The 24,872-nt window shown below is 49.3% G+C and overlaps 1 protein-coding gene across 3 annotated transcripts in view; it reads right to left on the bottom strand.

Moving 5' to 3' along the window:
* Positions 1–24,872, bottom strand: part of LOC140387805 (semaphorin-3D-like) — a 482,389-nt gene that overhangs the window by 198,244 nt on the left and 259,273 nt on the right. For all 3 annotated transcript variants that reach the window (XM_072470941.1, XM_072470940.1, XM_072470942.1), the window contains 3 exons: positions 21,874–21,936; positions 10,088–10,207; positions 9,795–9,888 (listed from right to left, as the gene is read on the bottom strand). In XM_072470941.1, the coding sequence (XP_072327042.1) occupies positions 9,795–9,888; positions 10,088–10,207; positions 21,874–21,936 (277 nt within the window). The remainder of the gene's footprint in view (positions 1–9,794; positions 9,889–10,087; positions 10,208–21,873; positions 21,937–24,872) is intronic.

Here is a 24,872-nt window from a genome sequence, read left to right on the forward strand (position 1 = left end):
AATGTACCACTAGCAACAATACTGAGATTTCAGAGCAAGGTTCCTGATCAATCTCAAGGATGTGTTGAATTAGCTGATACCAAGTCATCAGACAGTATCTTAGGTTCAGGAATGGGAAAAAATAACATTCAGACAAGCTCCTTCTTTTGATCATCATCCAATAGCCACTAAAGCATAGAGGAATACTACCTGTGGTATATCTGTATCTGACAGACCACTGATCAGTTTTGTTTTTATGTCAGGTTAGATAGGTCATCGATAAATATATAGACAGAGTGATAGCGAAACAGATAATCAGCTACATATTGAAGGGGTTTGTTGATTATTTTAGATGTTGTCGTTCCTGCAGTGAGGTTGATCTATCAGTTGTTGCTGTAGCCTCAATAAACCTTGCTTAGTATAAGGCAGGTGCTGCGATTTTTGTGCCCACGTTGACCGCAAGCGCAAACAACAATGTTGGCGCAAAATATCGTGAGACTTGGAATTCTCATTTTCCAATTCTCCCTGCCCTCATCAGTGGTGTGGAAGGTCGGGAACTGCATTTCAATAAATGTAACTATAATTAGGGGGCTACCGTGCTGTATTGTCTCATCGCATTTGGAATACTCCCCTTGCCGATGTGACGCCACATCAATGAGCTTTACAGCTGCTCTTTAAACAACATGTACCAGGTGAAGAGAACGTGCCAGTACCACACAGGTAACTGCCCCCTGGAGGTAGTGCCGGGGGGCCCTGTTGGGAGCTCCATTGTGGGACATTGGGGGGGTTCCAGTTGTGCGTGTTGTGGGGGGAGGGGGGCGTTTCTGTTTTTTCTATCAGAGATCCCTTTACCTCAGGATTCCTGTCTGCCGCTGTTTCTGCCCCCCCCCAATGTGACTGCGTGGGCCACATCACCAGATGTTCCTCCACACAATGTTGGATTATCGGAGAGAAAAGCTGGCTATGCTGCCTGTGAGCTGCACGCCAGGTTTTCCCGTCTGAGCCAGAACTCTGTGTGGAGAATGGAAAGTTCCGCCCTGGCTATGTGTTCAGGATTCTCCCTGCGACTGGGGAATATATGAACACTGCTTTGATTTTCTTTATGTGCTTCTGAAAAAATAACCGCCAAAAAAAGCCATTGTTATTATCCCCCCCATCAATTTCTGCGATGTTTTCAACACTCTCAAAGTTGAAAACATTTGGCAGCAATTATTGAGGGTGTTTTCAGCAGCTCTCATTTATTATCAATTAGCACAGAAGGTCCACCTTGTTGGAGAGCAAAATAAAACTGCTTTATCCTTACTAATGATGGAAATAAATAATTGCAAAGAGACAGTTTGCACAGACAGTTGTGGGACTGTATCCAGAGGACTGTGCTGCTTTCTTTGAATTCACACTCTGCCTATTTCCAGTACTTTCTCATGACTATTTTTTCAACTCAGAAATTAATTATTCGGTACCAAGGCTGCAAGTTAACATAATATTTTCGTCTAATTGCCAGAATGCATTGCTCAGAGATTTAAAAAACTATTTATTGTTTTGCCTTTGGTTGAATTAAACTTTGAATGTTAGTCTGAGGTTCTACAATACTGAGGAATGTTGTACATGTTTACAGCCATTATCAATATTACATATTACACCAGGTAGAGTGAAGATTTGAATGAGCACTTCTACACATTACTCATCCTAGTCAATGAGACCGGACTAGAATTTCACAGTTCTGCAACTAATTGGTTAAGTCCTGTGAAGATTACGTAATTGTTGCAAAATAATTGTGCCGACTGCTAAGATTAGTTTCAAATCCCATTCTTCTTGAAACACAATAGGGTGAGAGTGTTGTTGGGTGTGCGGGGAGGTAGGGGAAGGAGAGGGGAGATAGAATGTGCATGAAACATACAAGAAACATACAGATTGATTCAGTAAGAGCGCACAAACATAAAACCATCCCAACCCCGGCACACCTGTTCAGCTCCAGCACAGATAGAACAAATTAATAGAAGTTATTTCTGTCTGGTGGCTGTTCGGGGTCCAAATAATTACTTTTAACAGTCTGCTCGGCATGAGAAGTGGAAAAATCACCTCATTATGTTAGAGGGAGATACTGCAGTGGATTATTAACACAGTATAACACGTTGCTAATGTTGCAGAGGCTTGTTATAAAACAAGTCTTACTACCTGCAGACAGTAACCAAAACCATCTAATTTGCAGCATGCTGTAGATTTGCTAACAAGTTGGAGAAAACACAAACCCATCATTAGTCTGCATGCTCTCCATGCTCAGGATTGAATACCAGCTGTAATTGAAGTGGTTTACACAATCTATCTGGAATCTGTCACTCCTCTGCATCATTGAAAAGATTTTCAAAAACACTATTGCAGAGTAATGAAAGTACATGGTGGCTCGAGTCAGGCGCTGGAGGCTTCCAGGAGATAACAAAGGGGACTATTAATGAAAGACAAAGCTGGTTGAATAACAGACACACAGCACAATACAAGGGGCGTGATCGTACGGCCTCGTCCCACCCAACTTGGTGACATGACAAGGATCTCTGACGAGATCTTGCAAGACATCGCAATCTGGATCTCGCTCTCACTGGGCGGGATCCAGATTTGCATATCATAGATTATCATAGAATTTACAGTGCAGAAGGAGGCCATTCGGCCCATCGAGTCTGCACCGGCTCTTGGAAAGAGCACCCTACCCAAGGTCAACACCTCCACCCTATCCCCATAACCCAGTAACCCCACCCAACACTAAGGGCAATTGTGGTTACTAAGGGCAACTTATCATGGCCAATCCACCTAACCTGCACATCTTTGGACTGCAGGAGGAAACCGGAGCACCCGGAGGAAACCCACGCACACACGGGGAGGATGTGCAGACTCCGGACAGACAGTGACCCAAGCCGGAATCGAACCTCGGACCCTGGGGCTGTGAAGCAATTGTGCTATCCACAATGCTACCGTGCTGCCCCTTATATCTAGGTGAGCAGTTGGCTTCACTTAAATATATCTACCCCGGAATCTCCCAAGGCCTGCGATCGAATGTCCGCACTTAGGGGACGTTATCGTGGCACCGTTTAGCACCGGTTTCCACAAACCGGTGTCACCAGGAAGAGTGGAGGCCCTGGGTGGTCGGGCACTGGGCTGTGCCACCCTAACACTCCCACTGACACCCAAATACCATGGCACTGCCAGCCTGGAACCTTGGTACTGCCACGTGGACATCCTGGCAGTGCCAAGGTGCCAGTTGCCTGTGCCAGGATCCGGCCCAGGGGTGCCCTGCCCTTATGTGGTGGGGTGAGGGGTCAAGAATAAGAATGAGGGGGTGACTCAATGGTAGGGAAACTATTAGAGTAAATTCTGAATTAATTAATTTCCACTTGGAAGGGTATGAGTTGATTAGGCACAGTCAGTGGAGGGTTTACAGATCAGAATGTGGGAGGAATGATAAGTAAGTTTACAGACGACACCAAGAGTGGTTAACAGTGAAGAAGAGGGTTGAAGGTTACAGGAAGATATAGATGGGTCGGTCAGTTGGACAGAGCAGTGGCAGATGGTATTTAACCCTCATAAGTGCGAGGTGATGCACTTTGGAAGAAGAAAAACAGGACAAGGGAGGATGTCATGAATGGCAGGACACTAGGAAGCTCAGAGGAACAGGTGGATCTTGGGGAACTTGTTCACAGATCCCTGAAGGCGGCAGAGGAGGTGAATTGGGTCGTTAAGGAGGCATATGGACACTTACCTCCATCAGTCGTGTTATAGACTATAAGAGCAAAGAGGTTATGTTGCAGCTGTTCAGAATGTTGGTTAGACCACAGCTGGAGCACTGTGTGCGTTCTGGTCACCTCACTATAGGAAGGATGTGATTGCACTGGAGAGGGGACAGAGGAGACTCACCAGGATGTTGCCTGGGATGGAGCATCTGAGCTATAAGGAGAGACTGGAGAGGTTGGGATGGTTTTCTCTAGAGCAGGGAAGGCTGAGGGAGGAGGGATATGATTGAGGTGTATAAGATTATGAGACCTTTAGACAGGATAAGTAGGAAGCAGCTGTCCCCCTTGGTCGAGGGGTCAATCACAAGAGGGCATAGTTTCAGGGTGAGGGGCAGGAAATTCCGAGGGGATTTGAGAAAATGTTTTCACTCAGAGGGTGTTGAGAATCTGGAAGGCACGGCCTGGGAAGGTAATGGACGCTGGAAACCTCACCATCTTTAAAAAGCACTTGGATGAGCACCTGAAACACCCTCACATTCCAGGTTATGGGACAGGTGCCGGTAAGTGGGATCAGTGCAAGATTAGGGGTAGTTATTGGTGGCGCAGAATTGATGGGCCGAAGGGACTTTTCTGCGCTGTAAGACTCGAGACAGAACTTCAAGAGAGTCGGGGCAGAGGTGAGTGTTGTGGCCATCACTAAGGAGAAGGTGCTGGGAAGCTGGAAGGTCTGAAGGTGGATAAATCATCTGGGCCGGATGGACTACACCCCAGGGTTCTGAAAGAGATAGCTGAGGAGATTATGGAGGCATTGGTGATGATCTTTCAGGAATCACTGTAGGCAGGAAAGTGGCTAATGTAACACCGCTGTTTAAGAAGGGAGGGAGGCAGAAGATGGGAAATTATGGGCCCTTTAGCCTGATTTTGGTCGTTGATAAGATTTTAAAGTCTATTATTAAAGATGAGATTGCGAAGGGCAGGATGGTGGCACAGTGGCTAGCACTGCTACCTCACAGCGCCAAGGTTCCAGGTTCAATCCCGGCTCTGGGGCACTGTCCGTGTGGAGTTTGCACATTCTCCCCGTGTCTGCGTGGGTTACGCCCCCACAACCCAAAGATGTGCAGGGTAGGTGGATTGGCCACGCTAAATTGCCCCTTAATTGGAAAGATTTTATTTTTTTAAGAATTTATTTTTTTAAATATGAGATTACAGAGTACTTGGAAGTGCACGATAAAATAGGACTGAGTCAGCACGGCTTCGCCAAAGGGAGGTCGTGCCTGACAAACCTGTTTGACTTCTTTGAGGAGGTAACAAGGAAGTTAGACAAAGGAGAGCCAGTGGACGTGATCTATTTGAATTTCCAGAAGGCCTTTGAAAAGCTGTCATACATGAGGCTGTTGAATAAGTTAAGAGCCCATGGTGTTAGGGGAAAGGTACTAACTTGGATGGAGGATTGGCTGACTGGCAGAAGGCAGAGATTGGGGATAAAGGGGTATTTTTCAGATTGCAACCAGTGACTAGTGATGTGCCTCAGGGGTCAGTGTTGGGACCACAGCTATTCATGTTATACATTAATGATCTGGAAGAAGGAACTGAAGGCACTGCTGCTAATTTTGCAGATGATACAAAGATATGCAGAAAGAAAGGTCGTGTTGAGGAAGCAGGGGAACTGCAGAAGGACTTGGACAGGCTAGGAGAGTGGGCAAAAAAATGGCAGATAGAATACAATGTGGAAAAGTGTGAGGTTATGCACTTTGGAAGGAGCAATGGAGGCATAGACTATTTTCTAAAAGAGGAAAGGCTTCAGGAATCTGAAGCACAAAGTGACAGAGGAGTCCTAATTCAAGATTGTTTGAAGGTTAATATGCAGATTTAGTTGGTAGATCGGAAGGCAAATGCAATGATGGCATTCATTTCAAGAGGCTAGAATACAACAGCGGGGATATATTGCTGAGGCTGTATAAGGCTCTGATCAGACCCATTTGAAGTATTGTAAACGGTATTGGGCCCCATATTTAAGGAAGGATGTGCTGGCCTTGGAAAGGGTCCAGAGGAGGTTCACAAGAATGATCCCAGGATGAAGAGCTTGTCGTATGAGGAACAGCTGAGGACTCTGGGTCTGTACTCAATGGAGTTTCAAAGGAGGAGGGGGGACCTCATTGAAACTCACAGAATACTGTGAGGCCTGGATAGAGTGGACCTGGAGAGGGTGTTTCCACTTGTAGGAAAAACTAGAATCAGAAGGTGCAGCCTCAGATTGAATGGACGATCATTTTAAGCAGAGATGAGGAGGAATTTCTTCAGCCAGAGGGTGATGAATCTGTGGAACTCTTTGCCGCAGAAGGCTGTGGAGGCCAAATCACTGAGTGTCTTTAAGACAGAGATAGGTTCTTGATCAATAAGGGGCCCAGGGGTTATGGGGAGAAGGCAGGAGAATGGGATAAGAAACATATCAGCCATGATTGCATGGCGGAGCAGACTCGATGGGCCGAATAGCCTGATTCTGCTCCTATGTCTTATGGATTTCCAATGCCGCCCACACTGAAAACGTAACCAACTTAATTATACGCAGCACTTCCAATCTCTTTAGCTCTGCTACAACCTCCTGATGCGATGAGTAAGGCCTGACTGAAGAACTTGGGTAGCAATCCAGATTGACATATATCTTTGGGTAGGATTCTCCGTTGCCCGACGTCAATATCATAGTCAGCGACTGGGCGGAGAATCTCTTGCAACACCTAAATCAGTGGCACCGCCCGTTTGATGCCGGTTTTCGATTCTCCGCCCCCTCCTAAATAGCGTCATCGCACCGCACGCCGTTACAACTGCGTTAGAACTGCATCGGAAGGCCCTCCCGCAATGCTGCACCCCCGGTGGGCCGAGTTTCCAACCATGTGGGACACATGTGGTCTGAACCGTCAAGAACCTGGCGTGATGGTTGCAGGCTGTTAGACGTTTTAGTTGCTGTGAAATGAAGAGTCTAAAGTTCTTGTTCCTTTTCAACAAACACCATTTATTTCACTTCCACAGCCTCTGCACAAAACTCTTAACAACACACCACCTCCCAGAGGCCACCTGAAGCCCCTTTACATATCAGTGTCAATTAATGGATACTTAACATAAATGAGACAACTAATTGCAATGTCTCTTAACCCATTACTTAACATGTGTCAGCGCTGTCAAACTCAACCGAGATCCACGCCACTGGCCGGGGAGGAGCTTCCGTGAGGGCTGGGGAACTGCTGGGGGGGGGGGTCAGGTGGTGGCCTTTGGCGGGTCGGGTCGGCGCATGGTTGGCACCATGTTTTAAGGCGTGACCGCTGCAGGTCGGTGCCGTGCGCATGCGCGACCACAGGCCAGGCCATTCTCCGCCCGTTTTCGGGAGTTTCACCTGCTGCTGTTGCTAGTTGCTCACCGGTCCCGGAATCATAAAGTGCCCACGAATTCTCCGTTTCCGTCGGCACTTTGCCGCTGAAACTGAATGTTATGGGCCAGGGTTTAGAGAACACCAAAGTATATCATGGAGTTCACCTGACCCACAACTTTGAATAGATTTTGGTTATGGGGAGCACAAGGGCCCACTTTACACGTGTGATGCAACAGAGATCTAAAAGTATTTTTAAAACAAAACAATGTTTATTCTATGAATCCAGTTAACGTTTTATAAACACACAGTAAACATCTTATCAACTCCCAACAATGATAACCTTCCAAAAAGATACAGTACTCCATAGGTAACCCTTAGTAACTTTCCTAACAACATCCATAAGTCAAAAACCCTTTTTAACAAAGACAGCAGGTTTGAATTCTCTACAGAAACAGTTATCATTTTTAAATTATCAAGTGATCTAAACACCTTGTTTTACATACAGAGAGACACCAGTGTACATCTGCTTGGTTTGAATGCAGTCTCCAACTGAAAGTGAAACTAAAACAGCTAAAAAGAGCTTCCAGCTCCACCCACACAATGACATCACTGCAGCCATTTGATAAAGCACACTTTTCTTAAAGGGGCATTTACATGACAGTAGAATCCAGCCCCTTGTCTTTTACCCACTTGATTCACCAATTCCTCGTAGAAGATGTCTTCACACCTCCTGAAGAAATCTTCGAGGACACCATCAGATAGTTTGATGATTTCCAGTCAACCAAAGGCAGATTGGCCGCCTAGGCCACTGGGGTCTTGGTTGTTCCGAGGACCCTCAAAATCTCCCCGGTGCATGGCGAAAGCTTGGCTGTAATATTCTTCAAGCTTCCAGACTGTGTTGCTGTATGAAGATATTGCAAGGTCTGCTCACTAGGATCACCGAAGCTCTGGTATCAACTTCCATTTACCCTTAAGACAATTTCAATCAGAGCCGTCTTATTCAATTGGCCTGCATTCAACCAATACATTGCATGTTCCTCTTCAGAGCCAGGATTGTCCTCCAACCTCTTTGGTAACCTTACCCAGTGAGTGGACTGTTTCGGCATTGCCTGAAATCACTGACAGACAATGGAATCAAAAACCTGGTCTAAACACTGGTGCCCCGTTGACCACACTGTGCAAATTGATGATCGCCAGCCTGTGCAATTTACTGGCATTCTTTTCACAACTCACTGTGGACATGTCAGGAGGGGCAAGGGCTGCATTGATGGACAGCATCAGTCAATATGGCACTGCCACAGTTCCTGCCCTTGTTCCACTTGGCAAGGGCTGTGGCACACAGACCAGGGATATGGAGGGAAACATCAAAGAGTCATTAGCATCAGGGGGTGGAGATCAAAAGTACTCAGTTAACCATATGGCTCTCTGATGGCCTCATCCTCAGCATCTAAGGTGCTTCAGCAACACACAGGTGGGTTTTCTGCCCTGCACCCAATTTTAGAGATATTGAAATGCATCAAATGATGGTTCAAAGGAATTTGACTAACAGAGAGCCTTTGAATATGACTTCTCTATTGTTTTGTATTGCAAGCAAACATGCAGATGTGTGAGTTTCAAACCCATCTGAGTCAAATTTGAAATTTTACATTCAAGATTTCTGTCTTCCATTATTAAATATATCATAAAAATGAAGGGCGTGATTCAATGGAAAAAACAAACAAACCTGGGGCGTCATTCTCCGCCGGCGGGAGTCTCCGTTTTGCCGGAGCCCGGGGGTTTCCCGACGGCGTGGGGCTGCCCCGCAATGGGGAACCCCATTGACCGGCCGGTGTTACGGAGACTCCCGCCGGCCGGTCGGGGCAGAAATGTGGCGGGGCGGGTAGGAGAATTTCGCCCCTGGTTTCCGTCGAATTTAGCGGGGCGTTTTCAGCAGCTGCAACCCTGGGAAGCACTGCGCTATTCAACGGCACTTGGCCATTTCGTTTGGCCTCGAGGAGTTTCTCTTCATCAAGACCGTCCTCGAGTCATTTCCTGCTGGCGAGTCCGTCAGGATAGGCTCCTCGCACATCGGGGCGCCATTTTGTCTGGTTGCCGTGATCTTTTCCCCTCCCCCCTTTCACCCCCTGTTTTCCACCCCGGACGCCCCCAAACTACACCCTTTCAAACCCCCTTCCATCTGATAAGACCCAAGGGTCACAATCCCTGCCAGTGCCAACCTGGCACCCTGGCAGTGCTTTTGCCAGCCTAACAGTGCCAAGTTGCAGACTGGTAGTGCCAAGGTGCCCAGGTGCCGGGGGAGTGCCAGGGTGCTACCCTGCCCTGTCGTCGGCCAGCCAGAGGTCTCTGATGGCCGGGGAGATCTCCCCAGGTGCCATTACGACTGGTCCACGTTTGTGGAAACCAGTACTAAACGGCGCCCTGGTGAAGTAACCCAGGAGCGGACATGTCCAGCAGGACGAGGCCACTAAATTGCGCCTGATATTGTACCGGATATAAAAAGTTTACATTTTTACAAAAAGCACTTTGCTCAAATCTTAAAACTTTTACGACAGATGCTGGCTGTTTTCTCCACAGATAATTACAAAGATGTTACTTCTTGCAAATAATTGGAATTTCCTTTTTTGCACAAAAAAAGAGTCCCAGTGAAAGAGTAAATAACATTTGCCTGCTTCGCAGCCTGAGGGACTCTCACTTCATTACATTACAGAACAAAAGGGCAATGTTTTTTTTACCTGTTAACACCGAAGCAAAATGTTGCTGAGGGTCAAAGGGACATTTCAATCTTCCAGACTCAAGACTTTGTAAGTCCAGTTGAAACACAGGCTCCTGATAAAAAATAAAGATTACCTCTCAGAAATATGTTTTGAATGAATAAATCTCTTTGTATTAAGAGTGTACCATCTATGTAAAATATCAACAAAGTGTTGTGAAAATCCCTTTGAAGGGAGATGATGGATGATATTCCTTCCACTTTACTGCTTTCCCTGCCATGCACCACTTATAACAGTAGCTAAAATTACATTACCTCTGCCCGGGGTCCCAGCTCAATAAAGACACACATCGGGTGAAAGGCTCCAGTGCCACAGACGTACGCGTGGGTCTTGTTATAATTATGAAGGACCCTGATGAAATTTGCACATTCTCTCTGTTCAGGAAACAAAAAGAATCATTAGCATGGGTCTGAAAGAAATGGATGCACAAAGTGTCGGCCTCTGACTTTTCTGATCATTACTCCTCCGAGTATTGTGCTGTCAGAGCTCTGCAGGAAACTCTTTGCTGTGGTATGTAACCCTCGCTTCAAACTTCTGGGCAGACATGCTTGAATCAGTGGCAGTATCTTTTAAAAATTAAGAACAATCAAGCGACGGTGACACCCCCATGGGAAATTACAGATGCAATGTACAAACAGCAGAAACATTTAAAAAAAAAATTTAGAGTACCAAATTCATTTTTTCCAACTAAGGGGCAGTTTAGCGTGGCCAATCCACCAACCCTGCACATCTTTGGGTTGTGGGGGTGAGACCCACACAGACACGGGGAGAATGTGCAAACTCCACACGGACAGTGACCCAGAGCCGGGATCGAACCTGGGACCTCAGCGCCGTGAGGCTGCAGGGCTACCACTGCGCCACAGCAGAAACATAAACCCATGGCAGTTAGGGTTATTTATTATCAGAGAGGTTCTCAAATTACTGAGTAAGGGGGGGGGGGGCGGTGTGATTGGGCAGTCAGTGAAATGAGGACAGATGGGCCTTTTCATTTTAGTCCAAAGATTACCATTGCAAATAGGTTATTGAGTTTTGTGTTTGCTGCTTGTCACATCGCTCAGTCCCACACACTGTGTCACTGACTCCTGCATGAGGTCTGGTGACAACAATTGTAAAGGAATGCAACATCTTTGAAGTGTATGGTTGAAAATGTTGATGCTGGTGGTGAAACAAGGCCAGCCATCATACTATAATAAAAACAGTAATGAGTAGGAAAATTCAACTCCAAAAAGGACCTCACATCTGAGCGATCGTGCTGATGGATTTGGGATTCACGTTTACTGGTTAATAATAATAATAATAATAATAATCTTTATTGTCACAAGTAGGTTTACATTAACACTGCAATGAAGTTACTGTGAAAATCCGCTAGTCGCCACATTCCAGCGCCTGTTCGGGTACACAGAGGGAGAATTCAGAATGTCCAATTTACCTAACAGCACATTTTTCGGGACTTGTGGGAGGAAACCGGAGCACCCGGAGGAAACCCACGCAGACACGGGGAGAACGTGCAGACTCCGCACAGACAGTGACCCAAGCCGGGAATCGAACCCGGGACCCTGGCGCTGTGAAGAAACAGTGCTAACCACTGTGTGCTACCGTGCAGCCCATCATTTTCGATGCATACTCTTGACCATGACACACTGTTTTATAAAAAAGGTTAAAAATGCCGCTCCAGATTCTAGGAGCTGGTCTATCATGTCTGGAGCACTCCGTACTCACCCCCAAGACAATCTTAAGCAACAACAAAAAAATTAGATTTTATAATTGAGAAAAGCACTTTGTAATGGCCCATGTGCTTTTGAGGAGCAGGGAGTGGGGGCGGGGAGAATATACTTTATGTTGCGGAATGATCCCTTTCTGAACTAGTTTTCTGTGAAAGATGATTTCTTGCAAAAGCAACTTGCTTCCAGTGACTAACTAATCATGTGACCAAACTGCCTTGAAGATAAATAATAGTCACTCAAAGGGTCAACAGGAAATTCATTACAGCAGGGGTGGGCACTAGAGTCACATGTGCTGCTCTGTTTTCATCCAGTTTAGTTTACATACTGACTGCAGGAAACACCACTTTCAAGCAGGAATCAGTTGAAATTCTATGTGCTGGCTAAAGGGGTTAAACATTTGAAAAATAAATGACTTTAAGTTAGACTTCTGACATAGCCCAGCTGAAAAGAGAGAAAGGGAGAATTTCTAGATGCAAGACTCCAGAGTTTAAAAAGAAACATTAGAACCAGGAGAGTTGTGACCTGAGGTTTCTATCATCAAGACCCGAGTGATGCCTGTGTTGAACCAGGAACCTACAACTGTGGGATGGTTGATGGAGATTTAAATGGCCGTCCTCGCTGGAAGTAAACAGAAGGCCAAAGAAATCTCAACCGTTATATGAATTCTTGAAACCACACTCAGACCAAATGGTGACTCTTTCAAGTTCTGATTTTTGAGAAGTGGAAGTTAAATGGGTGTTAATGTAAATTTGAACTTAGAAGTTAGGATTAGAGAACAATAACTATGTGCATTACGCTTTTAATATCTTTAGCATTGCAGACTATTTAAGATGGAGCAAGTGTATTTGTTAGTATTCATGTTTTGTACATGGCCGGTTAGCTCAGATGATTAGAGCATGGTGCTAATAATGCCAAGGTAGCGGATTCGATCCCCATATTGGCCAACAAAGCAACCCCGTTACAAAATGATCTCCGAGCCTCACATGCTTGCAGGCAACCAGCCCAGTGTTACTGGCCATCTGGCTCATCTGCAACAACGCAGACTCCCTTTACGGGCAGCACGGTAGCACAGTGGTTAGCACTGTAGCTTCACAGCGCCAGGGTCCCAGGTTCGATTCCCCGCTGGGTCACTGTCTGTGCTGAGTCTGCACGTTCTCCCCGTGTCTGCGTGGGTTTCCTCCGGGTCCTCCGAATTCCTCCCACAGTCCAAAGATGTGCAGGTTAGGTGGATTGGCCATGATAAATTGCCCTTAGTGTCCAAAAAGGCGAGGAGGGGTTATTGGGTTACGGGGATAGGGTGGAAGTTAGGGCTTAAATGGGTTGGTGCAGACTCGATGGGCCAAATGGCCTCCTTCTGCACTGTTTGTTCTAAGTCTAAGTAAAATTATTTTGTTTTAAATGGTGAACCTTGTGGCTTCATTCTTTCAGTAAATACCTGTTTTTCAGATTTCCCCCTAAAATGTTGGTGATCTCTATTGAGACCACAACAACCACCAACAAACCCAGCGTTAGGAGTGGGATAGCCTGAATCGGAAGCTTTTCTCTTGCCACCCACACCACAACAACTGTTTTCCTCTCTCACTCAGCCATCAACTCCTTGCTGCAACTCCAAACATTGAGCAACATTTGCTGCCTCGCCCAAGTGACTATTACTCATTTATTCCTGCCTCCTTCTTCGAAGCAAAAGGGCTATGGAATCACAGAGTGTGTTGCATCAGAGCCCTCGATGACAAAGTGGAAAGGATAAACTCAATGCCACATTCCTACATTCCCACATAATGCACACGTGCAGAGCTAGCAGGAGAAGTTTGACTGTGTTTAGAATTGGGAACCTTAGCTAATTTCATTCCCTCTCACCCAAGCACCACGCCAACCAACTGAGGTCAACTTAATCCGTAGAGACTGGAGATAAAAGCCAGCCACTTTCTCAGTACATTTTGACTCAGCGACTACCTGCATAGACTAGGTGAGCCGTAAAGGGGGCCTTACTACAGGTTTTCTTTTTAAAACAAGAAGGTATCATAATCAAATCTCAAAGAAAACTTAAAGAGAAAATCATTACAATAACACTGAAAAGACTGCTGCACTTTGAAACTGTCTGTAACAAATATTGTATTGGTATCGGTGTTGAATATCTGTCAGATCCTTTGGTCGACATTCATTACTTCTTTATGTTGGATTAGATTGTTCTCATTGTAACGTGCTTCTAGATTCATATTTAATTATGCCTCAAAGTAGATATCAAAAGCATTTATGTTCACAGTGTTGAATTTTAACTTTCATTCCGCTGCCTCAGATCTCAGCAAAATACAATCCAGATGGGATCACTTTGAATTAAGGATTGTTAACAATATTGTTTACCGACGCACAATGATAAGTGAGCATCTTTTCAATTTTCTTGGCATGTAGCGAAATAAAGCGATTCGGGGGATAATTATTTATTGCCAAATGCTATAACAAAGATCTCCGAACAAGGTAATTATTGTACAGGTTAAGTGTGGATGGAGTTTTATTTCATGGATTAATTTTTTTAATAGGATTGTAGTCAATTGTTAACAGAATACAAACAGCAGTTTATTTATTAAGAGCTCCTAAAATTCAGAACAGAAATACCACAATTTAGCAAGTCATTGATTTGATATTCACCTCAGGGCGAGGGAGAATATATCTGTGGAACATTCGATTTAATGCGCATAAATAAAGATGAATGATTGTCATTATTATAAATGTGATGACAGAACGGTCCTCGAGGCTAAAGTGTTGAAATCTACTAACTAGGGCCCCCATGCAAATTATTCAATAATGAAACCTCAAACCCAGTTTCAGAATCCTGCCCTCTGGGCTCATGTCAACAGGGGGCTTGGCTGAAACTGCCAAAAAACGTGTTTCATTAATGTGACCCCTAGCACCTAGCAGCAAGAAGTGACATTCATCATATTATGTGTCACAAAGTCAATCTTTCTGAATGGGATTTTGGAGCGATGTAATTTGATGTGGGGTCCTGGGAAACCTTTGACATGACTCCTTTTTGCCAAAGCTAATGTTCATTTTCATTTTCAACAAGTTACAATGGTTCTTTTTGTACCAGGCACATTCCTTCTCATCAAAATCCCCTTTACCGAATCTTACACGAGAAGAAAAGTCACTATTAAAATGTAAGCACACAACATTTAGCATTTAACTGGGCCACACCACCCAGATAATTCAGTAATTACATAACATGTGTTTCCATGTTGCTTTTCAATAGAAATCATTAGTATTGGAACAGGAGCAAGCCATTCAGCCCCTCTGGCCTGTTCCATCTTTCAAAAAAAAATGGCCAATCTGTATCCTGCCTTTACATACGGACCCTGATATCATATCCTTAATACCCTTAACTAGCAAAATTCTACCAATCTCAGGTTTAACATTATGAACTGACCCCCTGTAGCGCACAAAGACTCCGTGAGACGAATAGAGTGAAGTCGATGAGGCTTTATTAAGCGTGTCTGTTCCCCCGCAGCTCGATAGTAGAATGGCCTGCGGGGGAGGACTCCGGCGTCTTATACTCCGCCTTCAGGGCGGAGCTAGAGGTCAACGGCCAACCAGGACCCGGGATCTGTCAGCCAATGACATTAAGGCTTCCAGTCCCACATGACCCCTAATACATACTACCACATTCACCCCTTGTCAAAAATGAACCCGGCGGGGTGATGCTTCGCATGGTGGTAAGGGTTTACAGGGCTGGTCCTGGGAGGAAAACATTCACATGGCGATACAGTATGTACAATTTTGTCCTGTTTCAACTATTTACAGAAGGTATCGGGAGAAAAGCAAAATGTTCTTGTGAAAAGTCCATATATTGATTTAGATCGACGCCACGAGTCGGTCGGGCGGTCTGGTCGTCCGTGTCGATCGCCTTGGCCCCGGTGGTGGTGGTGGTGCTTGTACCGGTGTTGTCATCTCCGGGAGCCTTACGGTTTCAGCTTGGGCTTTATTCTTGGTCGGGCCTGAGGGGAGGGGAACCGATTCTCCTGGGAAGGGGGCGGTCGCGGGGTGCGGCGGTGGCAGGAAGGGGGGGGTTGGGTGAATGGTGTCGGGGGGGGGGTGTGTGTTGCCGGCGGGCACCAGATCCCGCAGGGAGACCGTGTCCTGTCGGCCGTCGGGGTACTCACGTAAGCGTACTGCGGGTTCGCGTGGAGGAGGTGAACCCTTTCGACCAATGGGTCCGCCTTGTGTGCCCGCACATGCTTTCGGAGCAAGGTGGGTCCTGGGGCCGCCAGCCAGGTCGGCAGCGACGTTCCAGAGGAGGACCTCCGAGGGAAGACAAGGAGACGCTCATGAGGCGTTTGATTAGTGCTCGTACATAATAGCGACCGGATGGAATGGAGAGCGTCCGGGAGGACCTCCTGCCACCGTGAAACTGGGAGGTCCCTGGACCGTAGGGCCAGTAGGACGGTCTTCCAGACCGTGCCGTTCTCCCTCTCTACTTGCCCGTTCCCCCGGGGGTTGTAGCTGGTCGTCCTGCTTGAGGCTATGCCCTTGCTGAGCAGGAACTGGCGCAGCTCGTCACTCATGAAAGAGGACCCCCTGTCGCTGTGGACGTATGCGGGGCAACCGAACAGTGTGAAGATGGTGTTCAGGGCTTTAATGACTGTGGCCGCGGTCATGTCAGGGCAGGGGATGGCGAATGGGAAGCGGGAGTATTCGTCCACCATATTAAGGAAGTATGTGTTGCGGTCGGTGGAGGGGAGGGGCCCTTTGAAATCCAGACTAAGGCGTTCAAAGGGGCGGGAAGCCTTAATCAGGTGCGCACCATCTGGCCTGAAAAAATGTGGTTTGCATTCCTCGCAGATGTGGCAGACCCTTGTGACTGTACGGACCTCCTCTAAAGAGTATGGGAGGTTGCGGGACTTGATAAAGTGGAAAAACCGAGTGACCCCCGGGTGGCAGAGGTCCTCGTGGAGGGTTTGGAGGCAGTTAATTTGTGCGTTGGCACATGTGCCGCGGGATAGGGCATTGGATGGCTCGTTCAGCTTTCCGGGACGATACAAGATCTCGTAGTTGAAGGTGGAGAGCTCGATCCTCCACCTTAAGATCTTGTCGTTTTTGATTTTGCCCCGCAGTGCATTATCGAACATGAAAGCTACCGACCGTTGGTCGGTGAGGAGAGTGAATCTCCTGCCGGCCAGGTAATGCCTCCAATGTCGCACAGCTTCCACTATGGCTTGGGGTTCCTTTTCCACTGAGGAGTGGCGGATTTCTGAAGCGTGGAGGGTTCGAGAGAAAAAGGCCACGGGTCTGCCCGCTTGGTTAAGGGTGGCCGCTAGAGCTACGTCGGAGGCGTCGCTCTCGACCTGGAAGGGGAGGGACTCGTCGATGGCGCGCATCGTGGCCTTTGCGATATCCGCTTTGATGCGGCTGAAGGCCTGGCAAGCCTCTGTCGACAGAGGGAAGGTCGTGGTCTGTATTAGGGGGCGGGCCTTGTCTGCGTACTGGGGGACCCACTGGGCGTAGTATGAAAAAAACCCCAGGCAGCGTTTCAGGGCTTTTGAGCAGTGCGGGAGGGGAAATTCCATGAGGGCGCGCATACGTTCGGGGTCGGGGCCTATTATCCCATTGCGCACTACGTAGCCCAGAATGGCTAGCCGGTTGGTGCTAAAAACGCACTTGTCCTCGTTGTATGTGAGGTTCAAGGCTTTGGCGGTCTGGAGGAATTTTTGGAGGTTGGCGTCGTGGTCCTGCTGGTCGTGGCCACAGATGGTTACATTGTCGAGATACGGGAACGTGGCCCGCAACCCATGTTGATCAACCATTCGGTCCATCTCCCGTTGGAAGACCGAGACCCCGTTTGTGACGCCAAATGGGACCCTTAGGAAATGGTATAATCGCCCGTCTGCCTCGAAGGCTGTGTACTTGTGGTCACTTGGGCGGATGGGGAGCTGATGGTAGGCGGATTTGAGGTCCACGGTGGAGAAGACTTTATATTGGGCAATCCGATTGACCATGTCGGATATGCGGGGGAGAGGGTACGCGTCTAGTTGTGTGTACCTGTTGATGGTCTGGCTATAGTCTATGACCATCCTTTGTTTCTCCCCTGTCTTCACTACTACCACCTGTGCTCTCCAGGGACTATTGCTGGCCTGGATTATGCCTTCCTTTAGTAGCCGCTGGACTTCGGACCGAATGAAGGTCCGGTCCTGGGCGCTGTACCGTCTGCTCCTAGTGGCGACGGATTTGCAATCCGGGGTGAGGTTCACAAACAAGGACGGGGGTTACACCTTGAGGGTAGCGAGGCCGCAGATAGTGAGTGGGGGTATTGGGCCGCCGAATTTGAACGTAAGGCTCTGTAGATTGCACTGGAAATCTAATCCCAGTAATGTGGGGGCGCAGAGATGGGGAAGGACGTGTAGTTTGTAGTTTTTGAACTCCCTCCCCTGCACTGTTAGGGTAACTATGCAGAAACCTTGGATCTGTACGGAGTGGGATCCTGCAGCTAGGGAAATCTTTTGTGCGCTGGGATAGGTGGTCAAGGAACAGCGTCTTACCGTGTCGGGGTAGATAAAGCTCTCCGTGCTCCCGGAGTCGACCAGGCATGGTGTCTCGTGCCCGTTTATTAGCACCGTTGTCGTCGTCGTCTGGAGTGTCCGGGGCCGAGCTTGATCGAGCGTAATTGAAGCGAGACGTGGTTGTAGTAGTGGAGCGTCTTCCTCGAACCCCGTGGAGCCGTCGACACTGGGGTCCGTTGTTGCCGTCCAAGATGGCGTCGGGGATGAACAAAATGGCTGCCCCCATACATCGCACATGGCTGGGGGGTCACAAGATGGCGGCGGGGGTGGACAAAATGGCCGCCCCCATGCGTCGTACAGGTCTGGGGTGGTCCAAGATGGCGGCGCCCTTCCTCCCCTCGTGGTGGCCGGGACCCAAAATGGCGGCGTCTGCGGGTCGCACATGGGGCGCTGGGGGGGTTGGGGAGCGTTAGGACCGTGTGGGGCTCCCTCATCTCTGGGGACAGCGGTGGTCGGGACCCAAATTGGTAGCGCCGGCGGGTCATACATGGGGACGGTGGGGGGGGGGGGGGGGTTGGGGAGTGTAAGCGGCGTGCAGGGCTCCCTGTTCTCCCGGGACCGCGGTGGTCGGGACCCAGAGCGGCTACGCCTGCGGGTTGTACATAGGGCACTGGGGGGGATTGGGGAGCGTAAGCGGCTTGCAGGGCTCCCTGGTCTCCCGGGACAGCGGCGACCTTGCGGGACCGGCACACAACCGCAAAATGGTCCTTTTTCCCGCAGCTCTTGCAGATAGCTGCGCGGGCCAGGCAGCGCTGCCGGTGGTGTTTCGCCTGGCCGCAGAAATAGCAGCGGGCGCCCCCGGTGCGACTTGGTGTTTGGACCGCGCAAGCCTGTGGGGTGTCTGGGTGGGGGTTTGTCACAACGGGTATGTACGGAGCCCAATGGGCTGCCGCGCGGTCGGGGCCGTAGGCGCGGGTATTACCCGCGGCCACGTCTAGGGAGGCTGCTAGGGCCCGTGCCTCTGAGAGTCCTAGCGACTCTTTTTCTAGAAGTCTTTGGCGGATTTGGGAGGAATTCATACCTGCCACAAAAGCATCGCGCATTAACATGTCCATGTGTTCATTTGCGTTCACCGAAGGGCAGCTGCAGGCGCGTCCCAAAATCAGCAGCGCGGCGTAGAATTCGTCCATCGATTCTCCGGGACCTTGCCGTCTCGTCGCGAGCTGGTAGCGAGCGTAGATTTGGTTAACTGGGTGGACATAGAGACTTTTCAGTGCTGCGAACGCCGTCTGGAAATCCTCCGCGTCTTCGATGAGGGAGAAAATCTCCGTGCTTAACCTCGAGTGCAGGACCTTTAGTTTTTGGTCTTCTGTGACCCGGCCGGTGGCCGTTCTGAGGTAGGCCTCGAAACAAGTCTGCCAGTGCTTGAAGGCTGCTGCCGCGTTCACTGCGTGGGGGCTGATCCTCAGGCATTCCGGGATGATCCTGAGCTCCATAGTCCTTTTTAGGCACGCTTAATAAATTGTAGTGCACAAAGACTCCGTGAGACGAATAGAGTGAAGTCGATGAGGCTTTATTAAGCGTGTCTGTTCCCCCGCAGCTCGATAGTAGAATGGCCTGCGGGGGAGGACTCCGGCTTCTTATACTCCGCCTTCAGGGCGGAGCTAGAGGTCAACGGCCAACCAGGACCCGGGATCTGTCAGCCAATGACATTAGGGCTTCCAGTCCCACATGACCCCTAATACATACTACCACAACCCCCCACCACCTTTCTGTGTGAGGGAGTTCCATACGGTTACCATCCTTTGCTTGGAGTGTATCTAAACTTACCGCTCAAATTGCCTGGCTCGGAGTTTAAGGTTATGTCCCTAGATCCACAGTTTCTGTCTATTAACCATATCAATTGCTATTAAAACCCTAAAAACCTCAATAAACTCACCCTCTAAACATTATTATAGAAATCTTATTGATGCAATTGCTCCTCATAATGTAAACATTGGAGAAACTGGTAACATTTTAGCAAGGACATAGTTGTTCTGTCACGAGCCTCACAATCCAGGGCCATGGATTAACGACCTAGCAATGTGGGTTCAAATCCCCATCATAGCAGCTGGGGAATTTAAATTCATCTACTAAGCTTGGAATGAAAGCCCGTATTGAGAATGGTAACCATGGAACTATTGGATTGTTATAAAACCCTATCTGGTTCACTGATGCCTTTTAAAAAAGAGAATTTTCCTCCTCTTCTGGGCTGGGCCTGTACGTGGCTTCAGACCCTAGTAATGTAGCTGACCTTTATCTGCCCTCTGAAATGGTTTGGCAAACCATTCAATTGTATTAAAGGAGATTGAATACCAGCTTCCAATCAGCAGTGCATGTTACCCTGATCATGCTCCACAAACCAATCTGTGCTGCATTGCTTCCAAGGCCAATATTTTTTTTGAAGGTGTGGTGTGAGAACTGGACACAGTATTCCCGCTGCGGTCAAACCAGAACTTTATATAGCTGGAGGAAAACTTTCTTCCCTTAATGTTAAAGCCCTCTGGTTATAAAGGCTAACATTCCAGAAGCCTTTTTGATTATTTTTTGTGCCTGACCACAGCATTTTAATGATCTTTATTTTTTCATGAGATATGGGTACTGCATTTAATGTGGAGCCAGCATCTACTGCACATCTGTAATTGCCTTTAACTGGGAAGTTTGCTCAGCCACTCCATTAAGGACGTAATCACATTGCTGTGGGTCTGGAGTCACATGTAGTCCAGGCCAGGTAAGGGCGACAATTTCCTTCCCTAAATGGGCATCAGTGAACCAGGTGGGTTTTTCCAATTGATGATAGTTTTCTGGGGCGTAATTCTCCCGAAACGGTGCGATGTCCGCCGACTGGCGCCCAAAAAGGCGCCAATCAGACGGGCATCGCGCCGCCCCAAAGGTGCGGAATGCTCCGCATCTTTGGGGGCCGAGCCCCAACATTGAGGGGCTAGGCCGACGGCGGAGGAATTTCTGCCCCGCCAGCTGGCGGAAACGGCCTTTGTTGCCCCGCCAGCTGGCGCGGAAATGACATCTCGGGGCGGCGCACGCGCGGGAGCGTCAGCGGCCGCCGACAGTTTCCCGCGCATGCGCAGTGGGGAGAGTCTCTTCCGCCTCCGCCATGGTGGAGACCGTGGCAGAGGCGGAAGGGAAAGAGTGCCCCCACGACACAGGCCCGCCCGCGGATCGGTGGGCCCCAATCGTGGGTCAGGCCACCGTGGGGGCACCCCCCGGGGCCAGATCGCCCCTCGCCCACCCCAGGACCCCGGAGTCCGCCCACGCCGCCTTGTCCCGCCGGTAAGGTAGGTGATTTAATTTACGCCGGCGGGACAGGCAATTTATCGGCGGGACTTCGGCCCATCCGGGCCGGAGAATCGAGTGGGGGGGGGCCCGCCAACCAGCACGGCCCGATTCCCGCCCCCGCCGAATCTCTGGTGCCGGAGACTTCGGCAACCGGCGGGGGCGGGATTCACGCCAGCCCCCGGCGATTCTCCGACCTGGCGGGGTGTCGGAGAATGTCGCCCCTGATCACCATTCGTAAAATTAACTTAAAATTCCAGATATATTAATTGAACAAAATTCCAACAGCTACCCTACTATGAACAGACACCCTGCAATCCAAACTCTGTAATACACTGCGAACCCACAACTCAGATATCACAAAAGTAGTATCCAGTTATTCCATTGGCTATTTAAATATAAATTACCCAATCAAAATGTTCACAGGACAGTGCAGAGCAATCTTTCTTCCAATGAAAAGTTACAATTAGGAAATGGACACATTACATTGATACTTACAAAGGGATGTTTCCCCGTCAATTTGCACATTTCGACTCTTTCTTTGGTTCCAGGCCAGTGAATCTGTAAAATAAAATGATCTTTTTAAGCTCTGAACACTATACAAAATTATGATGTTGTTGTTCTTCCTCAAGAAAGCAAGATGTGTGCAATCCTGAGTTACAGTGTGGAGCTAATGGAGCCGCCAACCAGGTGGCTGCAGGTTTGATGAGTTGATCGCATCCAAAATTGCAGCAAGGGCACGAAGATTTGCAGAAATATCACCCCCACTACACTCACAAAAACATTCAACCGGACATAGCCCCTTAATTGCTATCCTGTGAATCTAATGTATGAGCACAGGAACTCAGATAAACTCTTGCCCCTAAGACAGGTGGTTGTAGGTTTAATTCTCATCCCAGATCTTGAGCACAAAATATTAAGGACGACACTCCAGTGCACTGCTGAGAGAGTGCTGCACTGTCAGAGGGTCAGTACTGAGGGACTGCTGCACTGTCAGAGGGTCAGTACTGAGGGAGTGCTGCACTGTCAGAGGGTCAGTACTGAGGGACTGCTGCACTGTCAGAGGGTCAGTACTGAGGGAGTGCTGCACTGTCAGAGGGTCAGTACTGAGGGAGTGCTGCACTGTCAGAGGGTCAGTACTGAGGGAGTGCTGCACCGTCAGAGGGTCAGTACTGAGGGAGTGCCGCACTGTCAGAGGGTCAGTACTGAGGGACTGCTGCACTGTCAGAGGGTCAGTACTGAGGGAGTGCTGCACTCTCAGAGGGTCAGTACTGAGGGAGTGCTGCACTGTCAGAGGGTCAGAACTGAGGGAGTGTTGCACTGTCAGAGGGTCAGTACTGAGGGACTGCTGCACTGTCAGAGGGTCAGTACCGAGGGAGTGCTGCACTGTCAGAGGGTCAGTACTGAAGGACTGCTGCACTGTCAGAGGGTCAGAACTGAGGGAGTGTTGCACTGTCAGAGGGTCAGTACTGAGGGAGTGCTGCACTGTCAGCGGGTCAGTACTGAGGGAGCGCCGCACTGTCAGAGGGTCAGTACTGAGGGAGTGCTACACTGTCAGAGGGTCAGTACTGAGGGAGCGCTGCACTGTCAGAAGGTCAGTACTGAGGGAGCGCTGCACTGTCAGAGGGTCAGTACTGAGGGAGCGCCGCACAGTCAGAGGGTCAGTACTGAGGGAGTGCTGCACTGTCAGAGGGTCAGTAATGAGGGAGTTCTGCACTGTCAGTGGGTCAGTACTGAGAGAGTGCTGCACTGTCAGAGGGTCAGTACTGAGGAACTGCTGCACTGTCAGAGGGTCAGTACTGAGGGAGTGCCGCACTGTCAGAGGGTCAGTACTGAGGGAGTGTGCACTGTCAGGGGGTCAGTACTCAGGGAGTGCTGCACTGTCAGAGGGTCAGTACTGAGGGAGTGCTACACTGTCAGAGGGTCAGTACTGAGGGAGCGCTGCACTGTCAGAAGGTCAGTACTGAGGGAGCGCTGCACTGTCAGAGGGTCAGTACTGAGGGAGCGCCGCACAGTCAGAGGGTCAGTACTGAGGGAGTGCTGCACTGTCAGAGGGTCAGTAATGAGGGAGTTCTGCACTGTCAGTGGGTCAGTACTGAGAGAGTGCTGCACTGTCAGAGGGTCAGTACTGAGGAACTGCTGCACTGTCAGAGGGTCAGTACTGAGGGAGTGCCGCACTGTCAGAGGGTCAGTACTGAGGGAGTGTGCACTGTCAGGGGGTCAGTACTCAGGGAGTGCTGCACTGTCAGAGGGTCAGTACTGAGGGAGTGCTGCACTGTCAGAGGGTCAGTACTGAGGGAGTGCTGCACTGTCAGAGGGTCAGTACTGAGAGAGTGCCGCACTGTCAGATGGTCAGTACTGAGTGAGTGCTGTACTGTCAGAGGGTCAGTACTGAGGGAGTGCTGCACTGTCAGAGGGTCAGTACTGAGGGAGTGCTGCACTGTCAGAGGGTCAGTACTGAGGGAGTGTTACACTGTCAGGGGGTCAGTACTGAGAGAGTGCTGCACTGTCAGAGGGTCAGTACTGAGGGAGTGCTGCACTGTCAGAGGGTCAGTACTGAGAGAGTGCTGCACTGTCAGAGGGTCAGTACTGAGGGAGTGCTGCACTGTCAGAGGGTCAGTACGGAGGGAGCGCTGCACTGTCGGAGGGTCAGTGCTGTGGGAGTGCCACACTGTGAGAGGGTCAGTGCTGAGAGAGTGCTACACTGTCAGAGGGTAAGTACTGAGGGAGTGCTGCACTGTCAGAGGGTCAGTACTGAGGGAGCGCTGCACTGTCAGAGGGTCAGTGCTGAGGGAGTGCTGCACTGTCAGAGGGTCAGTACTGAGGGAGTGCTGCACTGTCAGAGGGTCAGTACTGAGAGAGTGCCGCACTGTCAGAGGGTCAGTACTGAGTGAGTGCTGTACTGTCAGAGGGTCAGTACTGAGGGAGTGCTGCACTGTCAGAGGGTCAGTACTGAGGGAGTGCTGCACTGTCAGGGGGTCAGTACTGAGAGAGTGCTGCACTGTCAGAGGGTCAGTACTGAGGGAGTGCTGCACTGTCAGAGGGTCAGTACTGAGAGAGTGCTGCACTGTCAGAGGGTCAGTACGGAGGGAGTGCTGCACTGTCAGAGGGTCAGTACGGAGGGAGCGCTGCACTGTCGGAGGGTCAGTGCTGTGGGAGTGCCACACTGTGAGAGGGTCAGTGCTGAGAGAGTGCTGCACTGTCAGAGGGTAAGTACTGAGGGAGTGCTGCACTGTCAGAGGGTCAGTATTGAGAGAGTGCTGCACTGTCAGAGGGTCAGTACTGAGGGAGCGCTGCACTGTCAGAGGGTCAGTGCTGAGGGAGTGCCGCACTGTCAGAGTGTCAGTGCTGACAGAGTGCTGCACTGTCAGAGGGTCAGTACTGAGGGAGTGCAGCACTGTCAAAGGGTCAGTACTGAGGGAGTGCTGCACTGTCAGAGCGTCAGTACTGAGGGTGTGCTCCACTGTCAGAGGGTCAGTACTGAGGGAGTGCTGCAC

This window comes from Scyliorhinus torazame, chromosome 13 (genome assembly GCF_047496885.1).
Source record: "Scyliorhinus torazame isolate Kashiwa2021f chromosome 13, sScyTor2.1, whole genome shotgun sequence".
Lineage (NCBI taxonomy): Eukaryota > Metazoa > Chordata > Chondrichthyes > Carcharhiniformes > Scyliorhinidae > Scyliorhinus > Scyliorhinus torazame.